The following is a 13957-nucleotide window of genomic DNA, read 5'->3' on the forward strand; positions in this document are numbered from 1 at the left end:
TCTTTCATCTTTCCTGGAACTTTAGAAAGGAATTCCTCGAGGTCAGGACAGTTCTGAAACAACCTGTTTATCACTCTTCAAGTTCCATTTTCATAGCCAGAGATGTTTCAAATGGGATCCCGGTACGGTATCATGGCATGAGAAAGTTCCTGCTTTACTGCATTCCTGGATGCCTCGAATCCCCATATGACCAGGAATCAAAGGCAATAAAATGTCCCAACCTTAAACAGTAAAGAGTGGTAACTCTCTGCATGGACAAGGGGCACAATTTCAAGTCAACGCTGCTTATGCTACCAATTCCGGTAGCACACAGGTAAATAAAAGGTGCACTGGAACAAACCGACACATCTCCTCTTTAATTCCGATACCAAACCTTTGTTTTAAAGAGTAGTATAGGGTTAATTAAACTCAACCAGTACAGGACGATCAATGCTTCAGCCAACAATGCTTTTGAAGAGCATTCCAAAAACAAACCCAGACACTTCCTCTTTAATTCTGAGTCCAAACCTTTGTTTTAAAGAGTAGTATGGGGTTCATTAAACTCAACCAGCACAGGATGGCCGATGCTTCAGCCAGCAATGGTTTGAAAAGCATTCCAAACACACAGTGGTGCGCACAGCACCAGCAGGGACACAGACCCTCCCTCACCTGCTGAAATCTTTGTTGGTCTCCAGGGCCTCCTCGCCATGACCCAGACGTAGCAGGTGACGCTCGTCAATATCCAGTGCAATGATCTTCTCAAACAGCTGGTTCAAGGCCTGCAGAGACACATTAAGTAGTGATGAAAGACAGAAAGTTCAGATTTACTGATAAAACAGGATGTCAGCTTCATTTCATGTCAGAACTTCAGTACATTAAAAGGTTATGGTGGAAGACAGAAGTTTGGATAAAACAGGACATAAATTTATTTCATGTGCCCATGTATACTGCTCACAACAGAAACAGAAAACATACACTCAAGAGACATGTATTTTGAAAAAAATCACATAAAACTACACTGACACATATAAAAGTGTCTTACACATTTAAGAACAATTAACATTCCCCCTCCCCACCCCCCCCCCAAATAAAAAGTTAAACTATTTCAAAGAGCAATTGTGAATCATAAAACAACTACAACAAAAACACTTATAAGTTTCTAAATGAGATGCATGGTTTTTTTTTTTAAAGGATTCCATTGTGTTCATAACCATGCTAACAAACAGTGGTTTGTGGTTCTGTTTCTAAATGAATATAGTTTCAAAATGACATGCATTTACATTCTTTTTTTTCTTTCTTTTTTTTTTTTCCTTTTTTTAGCACTCATACATGATCATTACCATTCAAACAACAAAGGGCTAACAAACAGTGGTTTCTGGTTCTGTTTGTAAATGAATATAGTTTAAAAATGACATACATTTTTGTTCTTTTTTCCTCCCCCCCACACCCCCCACTCTTGTGTGATCATTACCATGCTGACTACTACTACTTCTTTGTTCGTGGGCTGCAACTCCCTTGTTCACACATATATGTACATGAGTGGACTTACGCATGTATGACAATTTTTACCCTGCATGTAGGCAACCATACTCCGTTTTCGGGGGTGTACATGCTGGGTATGTTCTTGTTTCCATAACCCACCAAACGCCGACATGAATTACAGGATCTTTAACGTGCGTATTTGATCATCTGCTTGCGTATACACACGAAGGGGTTTCAGGCACTAGCACGTCTGCACATATGTTGACATGGAAGATCTGAAAAATCTCCACCCTTTACCCACCAGGTGCCATTACTGAGATTCGAACCCAGGACCCTCACATTTAAAGTCCAATGCTTTAACTACTCGGCTATTGCGCCCGTCACCATGCTAACAAATACAGAGGGCTAACAGAGAGGTTGCCAGGGTTTCTGTTCCTCCCAGCTGGTTCTCACCTGGTTGGAGTGAGTGACGATCAAGGTGCGCTGGTCGGGGAAGTTGTGGTAGATGTTGGAGATGACCTGCACAGCCACGTCCGTCTTGCCCGTGCCAGGCGGCCCCACCACCATCGTCAGCCCCGGCTGCATCCCCGCCTTGATGGCCTCCACCTGGGCTGCTGTGAAGGGGATCGTGTTTCTGAAAAAAAAGGAGAAATGTGACACAATGGTTAACTTTATAAATAAGACACTCATCTTCCAATTCAGTGTCCATAAGGGTGTGGGTTGGTGGTCTCCCCCTTGATTGCTACCACCTGGGCTGGCGTGAAGGGAATCGTGTTTCTGAAGAAAAAAATGGAGAAATGTGACACGATGGTTAAGTCGCATCTGCCTATACAGTGTCCGTAAGGGTCTGGGTTCAAATCTTGTCCCCACGACCATCGTCAGTCCTGGCTGCACCCTGCCTTTATCGCCTCCACCTGGGCTGCTATGGAGGGGATCATGCTTCTGAAAAAATTGGAGAAATGTGACACAATCGTTAAGACGCTCCTCTGTCAATAGTGTCCGTAAGGGTCTAGGTTCAAATCCTGGCCCCGCCACCATCGTTAGCCCTGGCTGCATCCCCGCCTTGACTGCCTCTACCTAGGCTGGCGTGAAGAGGATCATGTTTCTGAAAAAAATGGAGGAAGGTGGCGGAATGGTCAAGATGCTCGTCTGCCTATACAGTGTCTGTGAGGGTCTAGATTCAAATCCTGGTCTCGCCCTTTCCCCCAAGTTTTACTGGAAAACAAAAATATGTGTCTAGTCATTCAGACTAGATAATAAACCAAAATCCTATGTGCAGCATGCGGCTGGTGCTCTGAAGAACCCGTGACAATGTTAAGTGTATAAGAAATCCACTCTGACAGTTACAAAAATACATATACATGCTCTCAGGCCTGACTAGCACATTGGGTTATGCTGCTGGTCAGGCATCTGCTTTGCAGTTGTGCAGCAACGTATATGGATTTGTCCAAATGCAGTGATGCCTCTTTTAAGAAACTTCAAACAAACAAACAAAAAATGATACTCATTAACCCCTTGACTGCTGCCAACAAGTATGCTCATCAGTGAAGGGCTGTCATCTCAATGAGATGGGACTAAAATTACAGGTCAGAAGAGGACAGTCACCATTTTTAATCTGATTTCTTCATCTTGGAATGGCATTACATTTATTCAACAAAATCATTCATACCTCTTAAAAGTACACAAAAAATAGTATTTACACAAAGTTCATGCAACACTGATCTCCTCTCACCCACATTCAGCTGTCAAAAAGGGGAAAAGAACAGAAAGGGGAAAGAAACAGACTTTAAAAAAGAAAAAAAGAAAAAAAAAAAGAATTAAACAGAGGTGGGGTTTTTTTTTGTGAGTAAAAAATGGATCATAATTTAAGCTGCGAAAGGCCACAATATTTGATTGCTATCAAAAGAAAGTTTAAAAAAAAAAAAAGAAAAAAAAGAAAAAAACATCATCATCATGAGCTACAGATGGTGGTAAGTCTCCTCTGTCCTTCACCAAGACACATTCTCCTCCCCAGCCCTACCGCCAACCAGCCTCCCCCCCTCACCCCCCCAAAAAAAAACCAGTACCTAGACTCATATGGAAGTATTCACATTTGCATGCACACACAAAAAAGGTGAAGGTTCAAAGTGCCATGCAGTCTTTTACAGCCACTGGGGCTGTGTGTGTGGGCTTGGCAATGGAAAGCAAGGCCCTGTCCTCAGCTAAGCCGTTTTAACCCTCCTCAGCCAGTCAGCCATTTCAAAAACCTTCCCCAGCCAGTCAGGTACGCTTCAGCCATTTCAAAAACCTTCCCCAGCCAGTCAGGTACATTTCAGCCATTTCAACCTTCCCCAGCCAGTCAGGTAAGCTTCAGCCATTTCAAAAACCTTCCCCAGCCAGTCAGGTAAGCTTCAGCCATTTCAACCTTCCCCAGCCAGTCAGGTAAGCTTCAGCCATTTCAACCTTCCCCAGCCAGTCAGGTAAGCTTCAGCCATTTCAACCTTCCCCAGCCAGTCAGGTAAGCTTCAGCCATTTCAACCTTCCCCAGCCAGTCAGGTAAGCTTCAGCCATTTCAACCTTCCCCATCCAGTCAAGTAAGCATCAGCCATTTCAACCTTCCCCATCCAGTTAAGTAAGCATCAGCCATTTCAACCTTCCCCAGCCAGTTAAGTAAGCATCAGCCATTTCAACCTTCCCAATCCAGTTAAGTAAGCATCAGCCATTTCAACCTTCCCCATCCAGTCAAGTAAGCATCAGCCATTTCAACCTTCCCCATCCAGTTAAGTAAGCATCAGCCATTTCAACCTTCCCCATCCAGTTAAGTAAGCATCAGCCATTTCAACCTTCCCCATCCAGTTAAGTAAGCATCAGCCATTTCAACCTTCCCCAGCCAGTCAGGTAAGCTTCAGCCATTTCAACCTTCCCCAGCCAGTCAAGTAAGCATCAGCCATTTCAACCTTCCCCATCCAGTTAAGTAAGCTTCAGCCATTTCAACCTTCCCCAGCCAGTCAGGTAAGCTTCAGCCATTTCAACCTTCCCCAACCAGTCAGGTAAGCTTCAGCTATTTCAACCTTCCCCAGCCAGTCAGGTACACATTCACACCTGGGCAGAGTCAAGTGCATTCCCCAAGGACACCATTGCTGAAACAAGGCCTCAAACCCTGATCACTGGTGCACATTTGATCAGATGTCCACGGTGCCTCCTCCTCGTATGCACACACATATATAAATTATATAATATACCCATCAAAAGCAAACGACACTCACTTCCTGGGCTGGTTGTAAGGGTAGGGTCCTCGGTTGGGAATTCTGTGTGGCTCCACCTCCAGAGACTTTTTGGTCTTTGCTTCGTCACTGCCGTTCTGTCTCTTTGCTGAGCTGCCCTCCTCAGGGATCTCGTCCACAAACTTCAACCTGCATCACAATACTGCCTGTTGCTAACATTGCTTCTTTTTTTTCTTTCTTTCTTTCTTTTTTTTTTTTTTTTTTGGTCTCAAACAGAACACGTGCTTGCACTATATAACTAATTATCAAACCATTTCAGTTTTGTTGTCAGGTGATCAACTAATAGTTAAGTCTCCATTAAAAAGTGATAAAATAAAATACCACTGCTGTGCGTGCATAAATGTGTATGTGTGTGCATATGCATCTGTGCAATCAATAGGCACCCCTACCAACATACACTGATTTACGTCTCTGAAGACAATAAAAGACCACCTTTGTGTATCCGCATGAATCATTCATGCACAAAAGCATGCAACTGCTTGCTTATGTGTGCATCTGCCTTCATGTGCCCTCAAATGGATTGTGTGCAAATTGCATGTGTGTGTGTGTGTGTGTGTGTGTGTGTGTGTGTGTGTGTGTGAGCATTTGGTGGGTTATGGAAACAAGACCCTACCTAGCAAGCACACCCCTGAAACGCAAGAATGGTTGCCTACATGGCAGGCTAAGAACAGCCAAACATATATAATCCCAGTTGTACATATGAGTGAATGTGGAAGTTGCAGCCATGGAATGCAGAAAAAGGAGGAGTAGAAGATGAAAAAAAATATGCTTAACTGATTCTTGTACGCTATTATTTGCCAAGTTCTTACTTACAAAATAAATGGATTAAAATTTTCTTCTTTTGTTTTTTAATGAAAAAATGCCCAAGATCTGACCTGAAAGGGGGCTGAGAAGAGTGTTTTCCAACCACGGACACTTCCCCCCTCTCTGGAAAGCTGGCCTTGAGGTGGTCAATGTTCAGAAAGGTGTCGTTCCAGTCCAGTCGCATCACTTCATTCTGCATCCTGCACACGGTCACATGCCTTACAATCACCTGTGCTGTGGTGTCACACTGGTGGATACACCATCCTTAAAACCACCTGTGTTATGATGTCTCACAGGTGGATACACCATCCTTAAAACCACCTGTGTTATGATGTCTCACAGGTGGATACACCATCCTTAAAACCACCTGTGTTATGTCAGACAGGTGGATACACCATCCTTAAAACCACCTGTGTTATGTCTCACAGGTGGATACACCATCCTTAAAACCACCTGTGTTATGATGTCTCACAGGTGGATACACCATCCTTAAAACCACCTGTGTTATGATGTCTCACAGGTGGATACACCATCCTTAAAACCACCTGTGTTAAGATGTCAGACAGATGGATACACCATCCTTAAAACCACATGTGCGTTGGTGTCACAGACTGTAATGTGACTTCCTTACAATCACCTTTATTAGTATCAGCTTTACAATCTCCAGAGAGAAATTCACATTTCATAATGTTGCTCACGCACTTAAGTAATCAAGAGATTACATAAAATAAAAATCATGTTTGAGAATCCAACAGTACAACAACAACAAGAAAGAGAACTTAATGTTCCTCAGCAGGCCTGGTAGTGAAAGCCTAATCCTACCAGCAAGACTACAGACCATCCCAGCATGACAAGAGCACCTGCTGCAGGCATATGCACACACACACACACACACACACACACACACACCCACCCATAGAGAAACCTACCTGGAGTAGTGAGCAGCATCAGGGTTGCCGTAGCCCAGGATCAGGTCGTGCAGCCAGGCGGGCACCACACAGTTGGTGTTCATCAGGTCCCGAATCGTCTCCAGCACCGCCTTGAAATTGTTCTCCTTCGGCTTGCGACGCAGGATCACGTTGAACGTCTCGTACGCATCCTAGGAAAGGAAACCATCAATAGTAAACATGGGTCAAGTTCATGTTCTGGGAAAGGAAACCCTCAATGGTATATATGGGTCAAGGTTCACTTCCTGGGAAAGGAAACCCTCAATGGTATATATGGGTCAAGGTTCACTTCCTGGGAAAGGAAACCATCAATGGTAAACACGGATCAAGATTAATTTCTCGAAAAAGGAAACCATCAATGATAAACATGGGTCATGGTTCATGTCTTGGGAAAGGAAACCATCAATGGTAAACCCCGGTCAAGGTTCACGTCCTGGGAAAGGAAACCATCAATGATAAACATGGGTCATGGTTCATGTCTTGGGAAAGGAAACCATCAATGGTAAACCCCGGTCAAGGTTCACATCCTGGGAAAGGAAACTGTAAAAATGGGTAAAGGTTTATGTCATGGGAAAGGAAACTATCAATGGTAAATACGAGTCAAGGTTCACATCCTGGGAAAGGAAACCATCAATGGTAAACACAGGTCAAGCTTAATTTCTTGGTAAAGGAAACCATCAATGGTAAACATGGGTCAAGGTTCATGTCTTGGGAAAGGAAACCATTAATGGTAAACATGGGTCAAGGATCACACCCTGGAAAAGGAAACCGTCAATGGTAAACAAGGATCCGGATTCAAATCCTGGGAAAGGAAACCATTTATGGAAAAAGACAGGTCCAGGTTAATTTCTTGGAAAAGGAAACCATCAATGGTAAACACGGGCCCAGGTTCAAGTCTTGGGAGAGGAAACCATCAATGGTAAGCATGGGTCAAGGTTCATGTCTTGGGAGAGGAAACCATCAATGATAAACATGGGTAAAGGTTCACACCCTGGGAAAGGAAACCATCAATGGTAAACATGGGTAAAGGTTCACACCCTGGGAAAGGAAACCATCAATGGTAAACATGGGTCAAGGTTCATGTCCTGGGAAAGGAAACCATCAATGGTAAACAAGGGTCCAGGTTCACATTCTGGGAAAGGGAACCATAGCAGTGCATTAATGTACACCAGCAGCAAGACCAAGACTAAACACAATGTCAAAATCATATCCCTATTTTCACTGCTACTTAGTGAACTGGTACATTCTTTGACCCATGGCTGACTTTTAGCCAAGACTGGAATCTGCACATGTTCCATGACTTGGAGTTCCTGCATCATGGATACTATCTTTATTCTTATCAAACACAAACCCCAATTACAACAGGGCAATAAACACAACTCCTTTAAAACTTAAACATCTTAATCTATTATGTCTTACACACAAAAAAACGTAACCTAAACGTTTAAAATTATTACGTAATTTATAAAGCTAAAAAGAAAGGCAGCAGAATGTTTTCATAGGTCTGCCAGCCACACGTTACTGACTGGCCTGTCATAAAAACAGTGAAGTGAAGTACCTCTCCTCCTTGCACAGTGCTGGTCATGTCCATCTGGTACTGGTTCGGATCCAGCCACACTCTGTACGTACGGTTGTCCCCTCGCAGCTCAGGCTTTGGGTCCGGGCCTGAAACAGTGTGCAGAAAATGGCCTGTCAGTGAGACGAACTGTGCATGGTCTTCTTCTTCTTCTTCTCCCTCAACTCTGTGAAGAATCATCAGTTCACCAGATTCCTCCTGGTCTGTCGGTTGTGTGTCAAAGCCTGGGTCTCTGCAAATGGCTTTCCTGTCCATTCTGTAAAGTTGTCAGTTCATCATTTTTTCTGTATCCCCCCACCCCCGCCTGCCACCCCCACACCCCCCACCCCTGTCCCCCCCACCCCCACATCTCCCTCTCAGATATGGACTGCATACGGTGTGAATCATCAAATCAGGACCTCACTCTCGCCCTTTTCCCAAAAGGTATGCATAATACAAGCCAACCTACTTGGCAGGAGCTGACATTATCAGTGTGTGCATGATTATACATATACATAAACAACTACAAGCACATGCTCAGCAATACAGTTTAAAAACCAGTTATCAGAAACATGTCAAATGAACTAATATCATTCAAAGAGGAAGAATTGTACGACTGATCACACACACACACACATTCACATACATACATGCACATACACACACATTTAAACAATAATATATGTAAACATACACATATAAACATACACACAAACACATTCACACATACATACCACACCCATACACAAACACAACATACCCACGCACTCAAACACAACATACCTACGCACACAAACACACAAACACATGCACACATACACACACACACACACCTTCTTCAATGACTTTTCCCTGATCGTCCAGCATGCCTTCAATCTCACAGCCACGCACATACACCAGCCCCACTTGTGACACAAAGTCCTCTGTGTACTGGAACTGGTAGCCAATCGGCACCTCCGGCCGCACCGTCAGCAGGAAAGCCACGTCATGTTTCCGCAGGCCTGCAACACAAAAGTCAGTCATAAAAACATGATGAAGAGGTTCCGGAAAACAAATCTGTTGAATAAAATTGTAAAAAAAAAAATTTTTTTTAAACTGACAAGGAAAATTTTTTTTCTCAAATTCAGTATCAAAGACAGCAAATTTATACTTCAATATCAAACAATAACATAACATTAAAGAAAAAACAAGAAACAGAAAACATACATCACAGGAAGACAATATACAACAAGAGATAGGGAACAAATATCACAGGAAAAGAATATATTTAGTTTTGTTCTGAACACAAAATTGTAAACAATCTTCAGCTGTGAAAAATGCCCATGAAAATTTTTATACGACACACCGCTGCATGTTCTGCATGGTGTGCAACATTTCAAAATGCGTCTCCTCATTTCCTAGTTGACCAACCCAACAGTCAAAGAAAGGTGTAAAACAATGTAACATATATGACAAGTGTTCAAATTTCTCAACTCGCCTTCCCACTCATACTTGACCTCTGGTCGGACGCTGAGGTTGATGGCCACATCAGCTCGCACCTGGGCAGGGTGGTTTTCCCCCACTCTCGGCTTGGCCACCTGATCAAAACATCCATCATGTCACTCTCTATTCTCTCTAAAGTCAGTAAAATGAAATAGAAGAAAGCCATGTCCATGTACAGAGTGACGCAAACCAAGTATTATAAGGCCCCTCCCACAGTCCCCTGGTTTTGAATTGTGGTCTGTGGCCAAAGTTAGACAAAACATTTTCGTTTCATTTTGTTTCTTTATCCTCTCAACATTTCTTTGTTTCTTTGTCTGATGCCAACCCTATCACATCCAAGAATCATACCTAAACCACATTCGCTCTCTTTAATTTGAAAACAGCTCTTTGTAATGATGCCACCCTTCCCCGAACAAGAAACACATCTAAACCACATTCACCATCTTCAAAACAGTTCTTTACAATGTTGCTGCTCTATCCCATACAAGAATCATATCTAAATCACTATAGATTAATTCCCTTCAACACAGTTCTCTGCAATGATGCTGTCCTGTCAATTCCAAGAATCTTATCTCCAATGAACTATTCCCTATTATCAGTCTCTAACCATCATAACACAATCACACACATAAACATGCACAAACACATAATTTGCTTTTTCTTAATGCTGTGATAAAATTTGGGACCTTAGCACAAATGCTTTCCATATTTTAGTTAAATAAGGGTCACGTTGCTGGTTGTGCTCGTGACAGACGAAAAAAAAAAAAAAAATAATGGAGTCACTGTTACTCTACACAGTAGCTCTTATCCATTCCTCTAATGCTTCTCACTCCAATGCAAAATGATACCATTCTCATGAAAATGCATTACATTCACTGACAGTCTACATTACTAAACTAATTTCAGAACAAAGAGAAAAAAGATGAAAAGCAGCATGCCATACTTCTACAATGTTGAAGCTGACAATGGGTTGTGCCATTCGCGCCCATCCCCCAAACAAGCAGTGGCCATCTTCAGCTCTCCTGTCAAATAACAGTAATAATAATCATCATCATAATAAACATACATTCAAACAGCACTTTCAAACCTCTCAAAGAGCTTGATAATAACATATCTCTCAGATACAAAGCACACGAAAAAAACAACACACACACACAAACACACACACACTCAACACACACAAACACACACACACACTCAACAAACCCACACACACACACATTCAACAAACACACACAAACACACAAGGAGGAAATAGCTGTGGATCAATAGAATACAGATATGGAACGGAGTGCCTTAATCATACAGAGACTGCTTAAATTTGAAAAGGAATATATCTTTATTCTTAAACACCCACTCTAATACCCACTCCTAAGCAGGCATGAAATCTATCACCTGCAAAATGTTTTTAACACAGCAAGAACTATTGAACCTTAAATTTTTATTTATTTTCTAATAAAAAAAAAGAAAAGAAAAGAAAAGAACACATTCTCATTTCGTAAAAGCTGATATTTAATCTCAGTTTATATCTACCGCAGATATACACAGTTCAGCAAAGTACTATTTCAATGACAAGAAGATACTTTAACTTGTTCACAACTCTTTTAGATATCATGATGAAACATTATTCTACTGAGAGAACTTTTAAAATCTGATTTCATACTGTGCTGCGAAACAAAAAAACAAAAAAAACATAAGAGGACTAGATTTCTTTCCGTACCAGGGTTTCATGTGCGTGAGAGCATCTTCAATATCCTGTCGAATCTCATCTGGAAAAAACAAAATAATATATACAATCACATTCCAAAATGCCTGAAATCTGATGTAGATAAAGAATGCAGTGGTTTCAAATTTTAAAACCAATGTCAAAACTATGCCACTTGAGAGTGTGTCAATAACACAGAATGTGACAAACTTTCATCATTGTTGAGATATCTTTTTATAATTCTATTTGATGCACCAACACACTCACAGCATTAACCACAATTCAGTAAAGGTGAACAGTTTGTATTTTGTGTTGGTGTGGCCTTATTCTGAGTTTGAAAATCTACTTCATGTAGGGCCAATGGAGAAGAATTCAACTTGGATGTAGTTGGACAGAACTTTATTATTTTTAACAGAGGAAATGATTCAGAAACTGAATAATAAATGGAGAAGAATTCAACTTGGATGTAGCTGGACAGAACTTTATTATTTTAAACAGAGGAAATGATTCAGAAACTGAATAATAAACAGCTACAACTTAAAAAAAAAAAAAGAAAAAAGTCAAAACAACTGTTGCATACAATGAATTCCCAAAGACTGGGGGCAAAAATGACACTAAGAAAATAACTGATGCTGCAAACAAAACTGACCGATGATGACGGATAATGCTAACATATTCACTGATGATGGCTGATGAATCTAAGAAATAACTGTTGATGCAGACAAAATTGACTGATAATGACTAACAATGCGAACAATATAACTGAACATACTGACAAAATGACTGAAGATGCTATTAATGTGACCGACACTGCATAAAAAAAAGACTGATAATGACTGATACTGCCAACAAAATGACTGATGACTGATGATGACTGATAATGCTAACAAAATGACTGATGATGACTGATACTGCCAACAAAATGACTGATAATGCTAACAAAATGACTGATGATGACTGATACTGCCAACAAAATGACTGATAATGCTAACAAAATGACTGATGATGACTGATACTGCCAACAAAATGACTGATGATGACTGATACTGCCAACAAAATGACTGATAATGCTAACAAAATGACTGATGATGACTGATACTGCCAACAAAATGACTGATGATGATTGTTACTGCCAACAAAATGACTGATACTGCCAACAAAATGACTGATGATGATTGTTACTGCCAACAAAATGACTGATAATGCTAACAAAATGACTGATGATGACTGATACTGCCAACAAAATGACTGATGATGACTGATACTGCCAACAAAATGACTGATAATGCTAACAAAATGACTGATGATGACTGATACTGCCAACAAAGTGACTGATGATGATTGATACTGCCAACAAAATGACTGATGACGACTGATACTGCCAATAAAATGACTGATAATGCCAACAAAATGACTGATGATGACTGATAATGCTAACAGAATGACTGATGATGACTGATAATGCTAACAAAATGACTGATGATGACTGATAATGCTAACAAAATGACTGATGATGACTGATAATGCTAACAAAATGACTGATAATGACTGATACTGCCAACAAAATGACTGATAATGCCAACAAAATGACTGATGATGATTGATACTGCCAACAAAATGACTGATGATGATTGATACTGCCAACAAAATGACTGATGATGATTGATGCTGCCAACAAAATGAACAATAATGTCAACAAAATGACTGATGATGACTGATAATGCTATCAAAATGACTGATAATGCTACCAAAATGACTGACAATGCTACAAAAAAAATGACTGATGATCCTAACAAAAATCACTAATAAAGCTAAGAAAATGACCCATGATGCTAACAATTGACTAAAAGTGTTAACAAAAAGACTGATCATGCCGAAAAACAAATGTATGACATTAGCAAAATAATGATGACATTTAACAAAATGACTGCTGTCACTGTTGCTGCAGTGAGAGTTACCCACATGTGGACTCCAGCCTGAAGAGGTTAAAATTCCTCAACAGGTAGTCGTGTAGCGTCAGACACTGCAGGTTGAGTTTCGGCAGTGCAAGACAGCCTGTCAAACAAACAAACAAACAAAACAAAGATTTGATCAGTTTGCAATTAATGATGTGAATACATCTGGAGATCTAAGTGCTAGAGTAAGACAGAGAAAGGAAAGAGAAAGAAATGTGTGTGTGAAATATGTGTGTGTGTGTGTGTGTGTGTGTGTGTGTGTGTGTGTGTGTACAAGTGTGTATGTGCCCTCAAGCAAGATTGTGTTTGTCGTTCACATGAAAAATTATTTCAAAGATCTTCACACTTAGTCCACATGACAATGCAAAAAGTAAATTTCTGCCTGTTTAAATTAACTGGTAAAAAGTATTTCCAAATGGTCAATATAAAATCATAAGAACAAGACAAGATATTTTTTTTTAAAACCTATGGCGGTCCACAAAAATGTTACACATTAAATGCAACTGATATAAATACCGAACTCATTTCACACTGTGGCAAGGAAGACACACACTTGTTGTACAATAAAACATACAAACATTTCAGGTAAGCGTCCACTCTGAACTCACCTTCTCCAGAAAAGTACTCTGAGGGAACAATGTTTTCATCCCAAATGATCTTCTCTGTTGGGTAGAGAGGCATTTCATTGATGACTTCCAGCTGGGAACGTTTCCGCTCATGTTTCCATACCTGGCAAAGTTGGAACATGGTCATCTTAAGAAACACTTCAGTTTCTCCGTCTTTCC

General features: G+C 40.9%; 1 protein-coding gene across 1 annotated transcript in view; it reads right to left on the reverse strand.

Annotated features, from left to right (window-relative positions):
- LOC143279741 (RNA helicase aquarius-like) overlaps positions 1-13957 on the reverse strand; it is a 50787-nt gene that overhangs the window by 18236 nt on the left and 18594 nt on the right. Inside the window, exons 15-26 of the mRNA XM_076583867.1 lie at positions 13781-13901; positions 13180-13272; positions 11233-11281; positions 10456-10534; positions 9508-9607; positions 8864-9031; positions 8034-8140; positions 6458-6627; positions 5600-5728; positions 4707-4853; positions 1915-2095; positions 649-758 (exon numbers count right to left, since the gene is read on the reverse strand). Of these exons, the coding sequence (XP_076439982.1) occupies positions 649-758; positions 1915-2095; positions 4707-4853; positions 5600-5728; positions 6458-6627; positions 8034-8140; positions 8864-9031; positions 9508-9607; positions 10456-10534; positions 11233-11281; positions 13180-13272; positions 13781-13901 (1454 nt within the window). The remainder of the gene's footprint in view (positions 1-648; positions 759-1914; positions 2096-4706; positions 4854-5599; positions 5729-6457; positions 6628-8033; positions 8141-8863; positions 9032-9507; positions 9608-10455; positions 10535-11232; positions 11282-13179; positions 13273-13780; positions 13902-13957) is intronic.

This window comes from Babylonia areolata, chromosome 3, assembly GCF_041734735.1.
Source record: "Babylonia areolata isolate BAREFJ2019XMU chromosome 3, ASM4173473v1, whole genome shotgun sequence".
Classification (NCBI taxonomy): Eukaryota; Metazoa; Mollusca; class Gastropoda; order Neogastropoda; family Buccinidae; genus Babylonia; species Babylonia areolata.